Source organism: Bidens hawaiensis, unplaced genomic scaffold (genome assembly GCF_021521415.1).
Source record: "Bidens hawaiensis isolate Kalapana, Puna unplaced genomic scaffold, B.hawaiensis_p1.1 tig00067812_1, whole genome shotgun sequence".
Taxonomy (NCBI): Eukaryota; Viridiplantae; Streptophyta; class Magnoliopsida; order Asterales; family Asteraceae; genus Bidens; species Bidens hawaiensis.
Genome location: NW_027502023.1, coordinates 1 through 14,156, shown reverse-complemented (window position 1 = coordinate 14,156; position 14,156 = coordinate 1). Strand labels below are relative to the sequence as shown.

The 14,156-nt window shown below is 35.8% G+C and overlaps 2 protein-coding genes across 2 annotated transcripts; one reads left to right on the top strand and one right to left on the bottom strand.

Moving 5' to 3' along the window:
* Window positions 1-7,527: 7,527 nt before the first annotated feature.
* On the top strand, window positions 7,528-10,097 carry LOC143605060 (uncharacterized). Its single transcript, XM_077081319.1, has 2 exons — window positions 7,528-7,911; window positions 9,919-10,097. Exon 1 carries the CDS (start codon window positions 7,529-7,531, stop codon window positions 7,898-7,900), a length of 372 nt encoding a protein of 123 aa, XP_076937434.1. The 5' UTR covers window position 7,528; the 3' UTR covers window positions 7,901-7,911; window positions 9,919-10,097.
* Window positions 10,098-10,118: 21 nt separating this feature from the next.
* On the bottom strand, window positions 10,119-12,969 carry LOC143605059 (aspartic proteinase Asp1-like). The gene is made up of 8 exons (XM_077081318.1): window positions 12,776-12,969; window positions 12,023-12,140; window positions 11,720-11,940; window positions 10,978-11,202; window positions 10,759-10,897; window positions 10,459-10,659; window positions 10,303-10,375; window positions 10,119-10,228 (listed from the first exon to the last, which is right to left on the bottom strand). Exons 1-8 carry the CDS (start codon window positions 12,937-12,939, stop codon window positions 10,119-10,121), a joined length of 1,251 nt encoding a protein of 416 aa, XP_076937433.1. The 5' UTR covers window positions 12,940-12,969.
* Between the last annotated feature and the right edge of the window lie 1,187 nt (window positions 12,970-14,156).

Here is a 14,156-nt window from a genome sequence, read left to right as displayed (position 1 = left end):
GCTCAATGTGAATCGCATTCGGAGAGGTCCATCATAATCTCAGAAAATAGTATGATCATACGCTAGTCGATTTAGCTTTGTGCTTTACAACATCTCATTTTATTTGCTCATTGGTTGATTTGTTAATCTCATTTGACTCGTTGCAGCTACGTATTTTATTATATATGTAAACTGAACTGGTGTGTTTCTCACTCAACCTCGTGTTGACAAACTATATTATTTTCACGCATATGCAGGTTACCATTTGATGTGAAGTGTGGACTTAGAAGAATTGTTTAAGGACTTAATGCTAGAAGAGTTTATTTGAGACTTTAAATTTTCATTTGAATTATTTGATGTTTTGTTTTACTTTGAATTTCTTTTTGTAACGAATTATGGTGTTATTTGAATTAAATAAATAGATATTTGAATTTTAATAATTGCGTGATAGTAACCGTACGAGTTGTGACAATCAGTCCACGCCCCGACATTTCCGCCGTAGGTTGGGGTGTAACAACATGTGAGATGAGAGAGGCGATGGCATCCACCTCATTTGTGTTGGCTTCTTTCAAAGAAATGATTCCTTTCTTTTGCGTTTTGGCTAATGAGGTCAACAAAAAGTGAGTTTCGTATTCAACTTTTGCACTTCCATTGTGTTCTTCTTTCTTTCATATATATATATATATATATATAAGACTTGGTTTTTAAAACGAGAGAGATGAAAAGGAGAGGTGAAATTGAACAAAAACCTTGCAAACTTCTCCTAACATAATTCATTTTTCATTAAGTTTGCTCAAGTTGTATTTTTCTACTTTCAATTGCTAACATTTGTCGTAGATTGTTTATTTGGATCAAATAGAACTTCATCTTGGCTTCTGATATTGGCCAGCACCTCTTTGAACTAAGGACTGATTGGTGTGTATATATATATATATATATATATATATATATATATATTTGAACGGCGAAGTTTTATAAAGCATCGACCAGCCAGAAGCTAGACTGGAAAGAAAAGAAAAAAAACTACATGAAAAGCATGAGATTTTTCATATACTTTGTCCAAGAAACTTTACACCTATTGTTTCTATTTGAAAACCAATAGAAAGAAAAATACATAACATCATCAAACAACCACGAGTGTTTTAGTCGACTCTTCAAGAAGACCAAATCATTCTGAAACTTCCAAATAGCCCACCAAGTCACATATATAATCGAACCTACAGCTTCTTTCTTAGCCAAATTTAGCGAATAGTTGTCTATCCAATCCAACAAATTCGAAGAAAATCTTAAAATTGGCAAATTCACATCGAGCCACTTTTCAACCAAAATCCAAATGTTCTTTACCGCGTTACAATCCCCAAACACATGAAGGACATATTCTATTCCGTCATTACACAAGGGGCATAATATAAACGGAACCTCAATACCTTTAGCCACTAAATTAGACCGAGTTGGGATACGATTACCCAAAACTCGACACCCACAAATATTAATCTTCCTCGATAGATAAGAGAACCAAATAGTTTTTCTCTGACAGTTTGGGAGCGTGTAATTATCTATATATTCTCGGACCCCCCTTGACCACAAAATCATTCATCCCTTGCATCGTCCAAACCTATCAATCATTATCATTAGAGAAAGAAAGAGAATTAATTAGATTTTGCATATCTAAAAATTGTGCCATTTTGTTAGACTAAGTAATTTATGTTTATAATTCTAGAGGGCCCAGATTGTAATATTTAGCTCTTTATAATGAGCTCCTATGTATTCTCTTTCAATCAATACAAAGTTATTGCAACCTATCGGTTCATCTTGGTATCTTGTGACATTCGTCAATTTCGGGTCCGAATAGTATTCTTCTTGTAAACTTTTATTATGTAAACCGACCCGTTTTGTAAACCGACACTTTGGAAATAATCATAATGATGAATTTTATGTTACGATATTGTTTTACACTTGTTGGGTCTTAAAAACATTCAATTTGGTCTTTAAAACGCTTAAAAATCACTTAAAACGAACTACGGGGACCAAAATGCCATTTTTGAAAAAATCAGGAAATAACCCCTTCGCGGGGCGCGGAGGGGGGCCCCTATTCTGGTCGCGGGGTGCGAAGGCAGGTCTGCAGCTGCACGTTTTTTGGTTATTTTTATGCATACATGTGACCAAAACACCCCATTTTCATGCAAGACCCTTTATGCTTGACCATTTCAACTTACCCTATATATACACCACCCTTTCCATTCATTAATCTCTGCTACAACTCCAAATTTCTCTCTCAAATTCAAAGATCTTAAGGTTATTTTCATTGTGTTCTTGAAGGTTTGACTTCTAAAAGTCAAAATGAGTTTTATCTTTAATTCTAACTTGTTCATCTAACATTACTAACTCTTGAATATGGTGGTACAACATATATATAATACACACCCCTTGTTACCTTTGTTAGTTACTTCATCGACTCCGGTTGGTTAAGTTTCGAATGTCATAAGGCAAGGCTTCATGGAGGACTTCAAGTTCTTGATATATATACACACACATAACTTATTTATACATATTATTTATGCCTAACTTCTGCTCATTTTAGTTTGTTAGTCACATTTACAAGTCTTGGGTATGTGGAGACCATCTATGAACTCATTGTGAGATGGAAACCGAACCAAACCGAACTTTTGTTAAAAAGACTTGTTGTTGACTTTTTAGTTGTAGAACTTAAATATTTTCATTTGTACATTATTATACAAGATCTATGATATATGGGTATGTGGAATCCATCTATGAACTTCTTGTGAGATGGAAACCGAACCGATCCGATTTTTACTCGCTTAAGACACACAAGTTTGTTTTTAGTTATCAAGACTTGTATATTTCTTTGAAAATAGTTTACAAACTGATTTTAATCATTTTCTTAAGTACTCTGAAATGTTGGATCCAACTTGGTCTCATAACATAGTTGGACCGACAAAACCGAACACTCGCTTAACGTACGTTGTTAATTCTAAAACAATAGTTCTACATACTTGGTTAAGTGTTATCATGTTTTAATGAGTTATCTCATAATAATTAATATTTTGGAAAGTTGACTTTGGGTTTGACCATTCGTCAAGACCCGAACCGACAACCCGAACATTCGTTAAAGACCCGTTTTAGTATCTTTAGCCCAATGGAACTTGCATTTTAGCATTTTTCCCCACCTTATTACTTAACATTGGTTAAGTAAATATTAAGGTTAAATACTTTAACCCGGTTTTGTGCAAATTTACATTTTTAAAAGGGTTATTATTATAAATTCTTAAATAGTTACATTTTAAACCTTGAACTTTAATTATTTACTTTTTACAACAATTATTTTATTTAAAGATCTTCTAGACAACATTTCTAAATCCAAGACTTTCTTTTATTTAGGCTTCATACGTTAACCTCGTCGTTCTGGCAAATCTCCAAATAATCAAATCTTTCAAGTTTATTACTTTAACATGAGTAACTTCATACCCCGTTTTCTACCTTTTGTTTTGGGGGTGACATTTCATCTTATCTAAACTAAATGTTTCATACTTGGGTCTTAAACCACAAACGTTATTGTATACTTTACTTGAATAATTGCTCGATTTGGTGTTCTATGCTTATTTGCCTATGTGTTTATCGCTTTTGGATGGTGGAACTATAAATCCTAGACCATTTGGCAACCCCTCATGGCAAGGTGTCGTTAACGTAATGAAATTAACGATAACTATAAAATCCTAAACTATTTGGCATCCCCTTATAGTTGGGTGTCGCTAACTTGTTAGCGATAACTATTTTATCCAAGTTTATTGCTATTATTTATGGTTTTGTATACTAGTTTTGTGGCTTTTCATATTATATATCTATTGTTCAAACTTATGAATTGCTCACCAACCTTTGTGTTGACAAACTTTATTTTATGAAATGTTACAGGTTTGCATCTAGGTTGATTCGATGATTGTGGAGGAAACAAAAGTCAAGGCCTTTAAGTTATTAGCAAAAATGAACAATATTTGATTTATTTTGTTATATTTTGTTGAGACTTGTTATGAATATTGTTATGTGTCATTTTTGATGTTGTGAAATGAAATGAGTTGTTAAATATTGTCGCTTTAAATTAGTGTCATGCGCTTATGGGCAATCGTTACACCTCGACATGTTCCGCCGCCTTTGGTCGGGGTGTGACATATCTAGAGCCAAGGGCATCCCAACCATCACCAACCCTCCTTCTCTGGCCAAATTTTTTTTCCTGATCAACCCATGGCAGCCCTACAACCCTTCTCTTCTGCTGAGAAAACGGGCCATAACAGCCACAAATTCCCTTTTACCCTTACCCCTACCAACTATGGGTATTGGAAAGCAATGCTTGAACCCTTTATGATAACAAATCATCTATTTGATTATGTCAATGGGACTATTCCCTGTCCAGACCCAGAAATTCCTATTGAACAGACCAAAGAAGGAGAATCCTCCACCACCGACAACCCTAATTATCTTCGGTGGATCGCTAATGATGCGCATGTTCGAATGTTAATTTTGTCCACCATATCCGAGGTCTCTTTTCAACATGTCCAAGGAACAAATTCTAGGGATCTTTGGCTTTCCTTGGAACGGGCTTATGCAGCCCACACAGCCTCAAGAGAATTTACCTTGAGAACTCAATTACTTCGGATAATGATGAAGGGAGATGAAACACCTATTGCTTATTTATCCCGTGTCATGGAGTACGCCTCTGCCCTGGCAAATATAGGAGAGCCCATGAAAGATAAGGATCTAATTATGCTTACACTTTCTGGTCTGCGTGATGAATACAACGGGCTCAAATCCACTATGTTGGCTCGCCACCCACCGATTACCTTCAACGAACTCCCGGGCCTGCTCTCTGACCATGACTTCATGCTGCACAAAACGTTATCTGATGTTTCTGGTACCCCCTCTCATGTTTTTGCTGCCACCACAGGTACCCCTGTTCATAATAACAATAATACATATTCATTTACACAATTACAACAATTGGCATCCCAACTCGGTTATCAGTTGAATCCGGTCAGCCAACCTATCTCTCCACCACAGGCCCTTTATGCCTCTCGTCCCACACCAAACCGCAAAAACCGTCGGGGTTCTAACCGTGGAACTTACCGTGGCTCTAATAGGGGACATGATAACACTAGATCTGCCCCCTCACGCCAATTTGCATGGGCCTCAACCCAAAACATGGTGTACGGTCATTGTAACCGTTGTGGTATAAGTCACTTACCATCCCAGTGCCCAAACCATTCTCCGGTTAATACTAGGCCTGCTGCTTCTCAGGCCAATTTTGCCTGAGAAGAAACACGGATCTACTCCCTTTGATGGGTCCTAGATCCAATGAGTCCACAGGGTAGGATACGGTTAACTGCTAATACGATATGAACACAATTCCTAAAGTCCAATGACGAGAACCTGCAAAACAGACACCGTGAGCTCGTTACGGGAAGGACAAGAGGGGGGGGGGGGTCTTCCCGTAACCACCCTCTGGCGTGAGAATAAATACAATTCTGATGGAGATAAAGTACTTAAGTAAATTGAGAAAGTACAGTGGGAGTGAATGAATACCTCATGATGATCGAGAGGGTATTTATAGCCGAAGGGTGCGGGAAGTGATTGGGCCAGCTGTCCCTTTAGAAGATGCTCTCATAACCGCCTGGACACGTGTCCTCATATGATAGGTTTAGCCTATACGTTGCATGTGCCTGTATAACAACCTGGACACGCTTCTCTCTAACATTAGTTGATAAGGTAATATTGGCCATGTGCACGGTTATAACGACCTTGACAGGTGTCAGTAGTTGATTAGCCAAGGGATCACGTATTGCTCAAGAAAGCATCTTAATAAATCTTCTAGAAGGTAATTAGTTGTTGACAGCTGTCCCGAAGCATTACCTCGTGGTCATTTACGCGGGAGGGTATTCCCTCTTGCGGATGACTTTTGAGGGTGCTAGGATGCTTCCGCATGTGCCATGGGGGTGTTCCTTCCTCAAATGAATTATGCAGATGGCTCATATGTCCCGCATGTGTTACTTAAGGGTATTTGAGTCTTTTTAGTACCCTACCTCTATAGTCTGTTTATGCTACACTCTTTTTCTGTTTTTCTTCTTGCAATATCTTCGTGGTGAAACATTAAACACAAGTTGTTTATAAGATGATAAAAACATATACGAGCCAACTCCATCAACCTACTAATTAATTAGCTAGCATGCCCTGGCCATCATTATGTTTAATATGCATGCTTACTTTGAAATTTCATGAAATATTAAAAAAACCAGAAGTCCACAACTCAAAACCATGAAGTACGTATGTAACATGAAAAGAAATGCATGACTCAAATATCACATATGTGATATGACATTAATACGTAAACATATCAAAATTGCAACGCGTTTAATAATTTCCTAGCTATACCAACATTTTTTTTAATTCTATCAATTTACAATAATAAAACAAATCCATGAAATACGTCATGTTTTTAATGAAAATAAAATCATGTTAATGCCTTCTATTAGTACCATGGTAAATAGGGTTTTAATCAGGGGTATAAACGAGCCAAGTCATTCTTGAGCAAATGAAGATCAACTCATAAAAAGCTCAAATTCATCGAACTTAAACGGGCTCAAACATGAAAATAAAGTTGTTTAATAAACAAACCCCAGCTTCACTTATTATGTTTGAGCTGACTCGTGACTTTAAATGAGCCTTTAAGCCTTTATTTATATAAATTTCATTTAATATATCTGTTTAATAATTATTTTTATGTAAAATAATGATAAAAAGTAACCAAATAATATATAAGATGCTATATTGAAAATTATATTATTATACATGTAAAAAATTATATTATTACACATGTAAAAAAAAATAAAAAATTATAGATTGGATGTGGCTAGGGTACTAACTTTATTAGTGAGAGGTAGGGGGTTCAAACCTCACTATCACCAATTTATATGGGAGATATGAGGGATGACCATGGCTTGGCAGGGTTCGAGTCCTAATCTCACCCGGTTTTACCGGCTCCTCGCTGTCGTGCCGTTTGGTGGGCGTGGGGGTCGGGTTTTATCCGGAGAATACCTCAATAGGTGGACCGCTAGGGGCTCCGTCCGTCCGGACTTGTGGCCGGCTCAGATTATCTTTAGCCAATGGGGCCGCGTACGGAGTACTCGGCGTTACTTAGTTGGTCGCTAAAAAAATATGTGTAAAAAATTATATTAAAAAAGACAAATGTAAAAACAATATAAATATATTAAAATTAATTGATAAATAACAAACGAGTCGAGTCCAAATCAAACTCATGCTTGAAAAACGATTCACGAGCAAACTCGAGTTCTAGTAATAGACAATGTTGTACAAATCCCGACTAAACACCGAATAATCCCTGATTAATCGATGGTCTTGTTTTCACTAGTTAATTTTGAATTAATCGGCTAATTAATTAATTGATACTTACTAGCAACAAACCGAAAGAGGGGAAAAACAAGGGTTTTGTTTGTTTTTCGTTCACCATCATCAGCAGTGAATCATGTCGGAGGCATACGAGCGAGTGAAAGGAGGCAGGCTCACCTTCAAAGGCGGAGCCATACCCACCCGATCCAAACCCATCGACAAAAAAAAGAAGAAAAAACACAACAACAAATCATCATCTGATTATCCAAACGCCGAAGAAATCCTCACCGGAGACGCCGCCACTGCTGCGGCAGAAGAAGGTTCCTCCGCCGTTGGAGGAGATGCTGCTGATATTTACACGATTGACGCTGCGAAGAAAATGAAGTACGATGACTTGTTTCCTGTGGAGGCTAAGAAGTTCGGGTATGATCCCAAAGCCAAAGTGAAGTCCGTTGAAACTGCGCTTGACGACCGGGTTAAGAAGAAGGCCGATCGCTATTGCAAATAAATAGACTCAAGGTGCATACATCTATATCTATGCTCCTTGATTCATTTCATGTTAATTGATATTGTTTTACCTAGGTTTATGCAAAAGCTTAAACACTAGGGCAAAACTACATTGAAAAATTATTAATCCAGGAACTGCTTAAGATTAGAGAACAATTGTTACATCAAACCGTGTTGCATTTTTTTTTTATTTTTCTGTCCAATAGCACAGTTGTTAGTTTGTTACCAGCAGGATGATTATCATGACACGATAGTAAATTTGGTGTCCGGGGACGATCATTGAACTTCAGGGATTCATGTTCATTAAGTGTATCTTAGGTTGGTCATGTGAGTTATTTTAGGTGAAATAATCTATGTTTAGACTTGTGTGAGTTTAACATACATGGGAAAGGATTGTATGGATTGTATGCCTAGGCACTCGTGCGAGGCGGTTACCTGCTATTCAAGTCGATAGTATATGCTTCTCCTTTCCTCTTTCTTTTAGGAAGGTGTTTCTTCTCTAAGCCGATGCCTAGTTTATAAGGTTTGGGCTTTCTTTTAATCTGTATATTTTAATTGCAGCAGACTCAAACTTTTTATGTGTATGCTTTCCACTTTTTGTCATTGACCTGTACTTTTTAGTTCGCTTATTGAATCAAAGACTGCAAACTTATAAGTTGCTAAAAGTGTATTTTTATGGTTTTAATTACGGAAAAAGGTTTTGTTATGATTTGATTACTAATTATGCTAGGTTTGTTTTTTTATTTTATTTTTGGAATAAAATTAGTTTTCTAAACCTATTTATTATTGCATTTTCTTTGTCTTAGGCGTGTGTGTATTTTTTACACCTAGGCAACGCGTGAGCACTCTGCACCCTGCACTTTTCACCTCCTAGGCTTGATTTACTCCAAATTCCACAAGAAACTTGTGTTTCTGCAAACCGCTTTCTATACTCAAGGGGAGCTACTGTTTAATGTAGAGTTGACCCATGCTTAAAATGCTTTTGAGATGCACCTAGACTGACAGATATCAAGAGAAAGCCTTGGGTAGAATGCTTGCTTCTTAGTGATATGAAGACCATAGGATCACGTCTTATAGAAATGACCCTTTCGCATAAACGCCATGGCAAAATCACAAGAATCTTGGCGACTGGTAACACCGGGTAAAGGGGTTTTTATGATTCTTCTGTCTCATACATTGGCACATTGCGCATAAACTACTTCCAGCCTTTAGCTGTCTCATTAGTTTGAAATATACATAGGCTAATATCATTTACTAATTGCAACTGTTATCTCATTTACCTGTGGTAGATAATTACAGAGCTATTTTGACCTGTCTTGTAGGACCGCAGTTGTTACAAATTATAGTAATTTAGGGGTGACCGCAGTCTAGTTCTTTTGGTTTTCACAAAGTTCTAGAGGCAAATTGATAGTTATGGTTTTTTAGGAGAAGACAAACAAACCTGCCTGGTCGTGTGGGTTGGCCGGACCGATTAGTTAAGCTGTTTTGACGCTTTGGTTTTTGGCTGTTGGAACTGTTTTTTATTATTTTTAATTTGTGTTAAAGTGATAAAGTTGGTTTGTAATAATAATACATATATGCAACTTCATATTCCGATAATGAAAAATAATTAAATAAATAAAAAAGGTCTAGCGGTCAGTTTCAAGTTTTAAAGTCGGCCACACCGTTAAACCATCAAGACCCACCCGTTAAATCTCAAACCATCTGAACTGGCCAACTTGCTTCGGTTTGGGCTGTTTGGGCAGTTTCAACTGTTTATGAACAGTCAAAACCGAATCGTTAAAATCTTGTTCTGCTTCTAAGAGTTAACAAGTTTTTACACATCTATAGTCTGTTAATGTTTTTTCCAGTCACTAAATCTGTGTTATAGAATGAACAAAAACAAGCATAACATCTAGATCTTGCTTACTAAGATTTTCGTTTCATGATTCATGGCAATGATTTGCACCTATCTTTGTTTGTTATTTTCATCTCCTGGTTCTTACAAACTATGTTTTTTGGTTTCTTGGCCTTGAACAGCATAAATGTTACTTGACCTGCAAGCAAGAAGCTGCATCTTCATGTCACTGAGCCACTTCTCGTCTACCAGAATGGGTGTGTTCTTCTGGTTTAACTTAAAAGATACAATTTGACTGAAGTTTGTATTAAAAGAGTGTACATCTTTAAGTGTTATTTATAAACTCTCTTTATCAGTTTTGTAGACCTATACATAGTATTAATTAAATGCTCATTGTGTCGGGCTTCGGTGGTCTGTCACAGTTTGCGGTAGTCCATCCGATGGTTTGCTTTTCATTGTCGTATATGACCATTTTGTCTTGCATCGATATATCTACAAATGCAAACCATAAATTAAAATATTCGTTTATATCATCATTTTAATTTGTTAGTCGACCAAGAGTTTACCTCCGATTATGTTGAAATTTTGAAGTCCGACCTCAGTGCCGTTAAGAATTCCCAAGCATACATTTCCTCTCGACTGCCCAAAATAAACACTTTTGAGTGTTAAAACTTTTGTTATTTGGATGATAATGTATCGTTAGGTTAAGAAAGATGAGTTACCGAGATTAGAAGGTATCCTTCAAGGGGGATTTCAAACTGAGTTTTGGATCTCCATCCACTAGAGAACCTCAATGCTAAAGGCTTGAAGTACTTGCTTACATCCTTTATGCTTCTAAATGGTTTTCTTCCTTTCCAGCAAAAGGGTAGTGTTCTGTCATCTAGTGCTTCTTTTATAGGCTTCCCACTCAACTCTTTTGTTACCTATAATAATAGTAATAGTAATAGTAATAGTAATAATAATAATAATAGTAAGAACACTAATAATGATATATTCTTATTATATTTATTATGATAACTTACCAAATAAAGTAAGCCTTCATAAGCTTTGGAACTTAGGTATGTGAATGAACTTCCACTATCAAATATTACAAGTAGATTCTTAAGCCCAGTTTGTTTTCCACCATAAATGACTTCTCCATAACCAGGTGAGTAGTGCTTTCTGAAACCAAAGTGCATCAAATATTCTTTAGAAAAAGCTATTTAACTTTTTATATAAATATGCATACGGGTGCTTCGAACCTATAGTCGCGTGACATTGGGGTTGATACGATACGTGAAGGATCATATACGTCATCTCCAAAGAAGAGAAACCCGCCTCCACGGCTGCTAAAACAATGGCCAACAACGTTCCGGATTAGACCTTGACTGTGAAGCTGTGAAACAATTCCGGTTTTACCCTTCCCGAGTCCGAGAACCCCATCGAGAGGTTGGTAAGATGGACCAGGGATCTGATCATATCCACACCTGGCAGTAACACGAAACAAAGTGTTAGAAAAACAAATGTTATTTTACCCAAAAGTGTTATACGAACCCGAGCATTATGTTAGATACATGAACCCGGACATTATATGTGTATTTGCGGGTTAAGACAAACACATACTATTTTACTTGAATAATGTTGCTTTAGTACGCCAATTGATGCTAAAACTTCAAATGCATAAGAAAAAAAAAGTGTATAAAACAATCACCTTTAGACTATAAAGTCTAATAGCCATTAACTTTTATATGTTAAATTGGCATAAAATACTAATGGACCTAAAACAGATTTTGTAAACAAACATGTCAACCTGTTAAGTATAGGTCATTAGGTTGACACAAGAATGACTTGTTTAGTTAAATGCTTGCAAGTTTGACTCGAAACCCACTCGAACATGTATAGATTTTAGACTAAATACAAACCCACGGATTTCATGTCAGAAAATCACGCCCGTAGGTAACTTTGGCTAAAATTAATGATGAAGATGAAAAAGGTACTACTAACCCTATGGTTACACGAGGAGTAATCCGAACTCCAGTAGTAAGATTAACAAGTGAGACATCGTTGATAAGGACACCAAGAGATGAACCACCATCGGCATACTCGACCTCATAATCACATTGACCCGGATCATCACATCTGTGATCTCCGGCATGTAATGATGCACAAAGTGGATCTTTACAAGGAACCAAGTCATTGTTTGGTCTGTAATAAGGATGAGGCGCCTATAACATACAACACAGTACCAAAAAATCGTATCAGTGAAAATAATGAAATGTTATAAAAATGGATCATACCAATAACAACCTGAGTGCAATGTACACAAGGCGTGTCACACTGAAGCCACGTCAAATCACTGCCCGTATCGGGGTCCACGAAATACGGCCTAGGAGGATGTCCTATATTTATCTGAGCATAATAAAACCTGTTTTTTTTTACCATAAATAGAAACTTCATGTGAATGTGTTCATTACATAACAACTGCCTAAATCTTAGAGAAAATCAACATGATTCCTTAAAACAAGCCATAAGTTAGGGATGTTCGTTGAGGGTGTTTAATTGTGATGACGTGGTATTCAAAACCATTGAAACCACTATCTAACCTAACCGTTTAAACCAAAGCAAGTCAGCTGGTTATTTTATTTTTAATGAACCATCTTTATTTCAAAGTTAATACAAAATAGTGATTTAGAAAATTTTTAATCGAACAAACAGTCAAAAATTTTGGCCACGGTGGTCGTCTGAAAAATTGTATATGTATTGAGTCCCCGAAAACAGGGTCCGTGACTTTCAGCTCCCATATGAAAGTCCAAGCTTCGTCACCGGTTTGGTTTGTCATTTACTAAAATCATAGTCAGTGGTATATAGCATAGAATATTTATATATCAAAACCGGCTGAGCCAGACCATGAACCCCAAGACAGCTAAAAACATAAAATCTTCAAATATAAATCAAAGTTAATAAAAATAAAATAATAATGTCTCAAAAGTCTAGTTGAGTCAATCAACATTTAATTATGAATTAGAATATATATATATATATATATACACTATAATTTACCCTTGAGGATAAACATTGCCGTATAATGGAAGTACAACGGACGAACATATTGAGTTGCCTGCCTGAGAAGACGACGGCCACTCCCACCAACTTTTACGTCGATCATCGGAAGCCAATACGTTAATCAACATAAAACTCAATGCCAAGATTACCCTTGTCTTCATCGTGTGTTGGCTGATTAATGAGAGCAAATAAAAGGGTATAATAGTAATATGATAATTCCTTTTTTTGTAGTTGTGAGTAAAAAACCGTTTTGGTGTGTTGAGTGCCTATATATAGTGGGAAGCTATGATTTGACGATACCTTGATTGATGACTATGCTACATAATATAATATTATTAGTTTTTATATATTTATATAGATTATATATAATAGAAATATAAATGTGCTTTTATGTTCTTATGAATATATTTGTATTTTAGTTTCAAATCATTAAAATTTAAGATACTAAACTAATTCAATTGTGTAATTTAATATGAAAATATAAAACTTTACAATATTGATTTTTTTTATTTAAGTTTATAACAAAAGTAAAAATTTTAGAACAATTTATAGTTAGTTAATACATAGAATTATACATCATTAAATTTGATAACACCATGTTTATACTATAAAACAATTGTGGCTTGAGGATGATGCCTTGAGGGAATTTCTTGTAAACTAAGGCACAACAATGGCATCGCTTCATGCATTTGTCTTCTTTTTCTTTATATATGGGCTTTATATTCATATATTCTATAATTTAAAATAATAAAAACATTTAAAAAAACAATAAAACCATAACTCAAAATATAAATAAAAAAAAAGTAAAAAAAAAAAAATGTTTCCTTCGTTGACCTCGTTAAAAAAACCCGGAGAAATATTTCAAAACCGAAAAAATCGACGAGAACAAAACAAAACAAAACAAAACCGAAGAAATAGATCAAAACGAAACTAAAGGATTGAAACTAAAAAAACCGACCAAAATGAACCCGAAATCGACCAAAAGAAGCCGAAACCCAACCCGTCCCGTGCGAAAAACTCGTGTCGACTTGAAACCTGATCTGAGCTAAAATTTGAACCGAACTCATTCCAATCCAAAACCCGTTTCGACCCAAATCTACCTCATTTCCTTATGACACTAACCCGCATCGATCCATTTATTTAAATTTGTCAACCCATTTTGACCCGAAAACAAGAAGGTGAAATTTCAAGTGACCCATTTTATGACATTCGTCAATTTCTATTTCGAAACCCGGCCCGTATTGATTTTTCTAAATAAAATTTGCATTTCTTTTATAGCTAAAGTGTTGGATTTTTTTATGTTACATATTTTGTATGTAATAATTTTCCTAAATTTATTAACGATATTAATCGTTACTATAAAAGATACCCATACATT

Excerpts from the sequence above, each read along its gene's own strand:
- LOC143605060 (XM_077081319.1), top strand. The coding sequence starts at position 7,529 with ATGTCGGAGGCATACGAGCGAGTGAAAGGAGGCAGGCTCACCTTCAAA.
- LOC143605059 (XM_077081318.1), bottom strand. The coding sequence starts at position 12,939 with ATGAAGACAAGGGTAATCTTGGCATTGAGTTTTATGTTGATTAACGTA. Across the intron at positions 10,376-10,458 it reads AAGGATACCTTCTAATCTCG|TCGAGAGGAAATGTATGCTT; the intron begins GTAACTCATCTT and ends TATTTTGGGCAG. Across the intron at positions 10,229-10,302 it reads AAATTTCAACATAATCGGAG|ATATATCGATGCAAGACAAA; the intron begins GTAAACTCTTGG and ends TTGCATTTGTAG.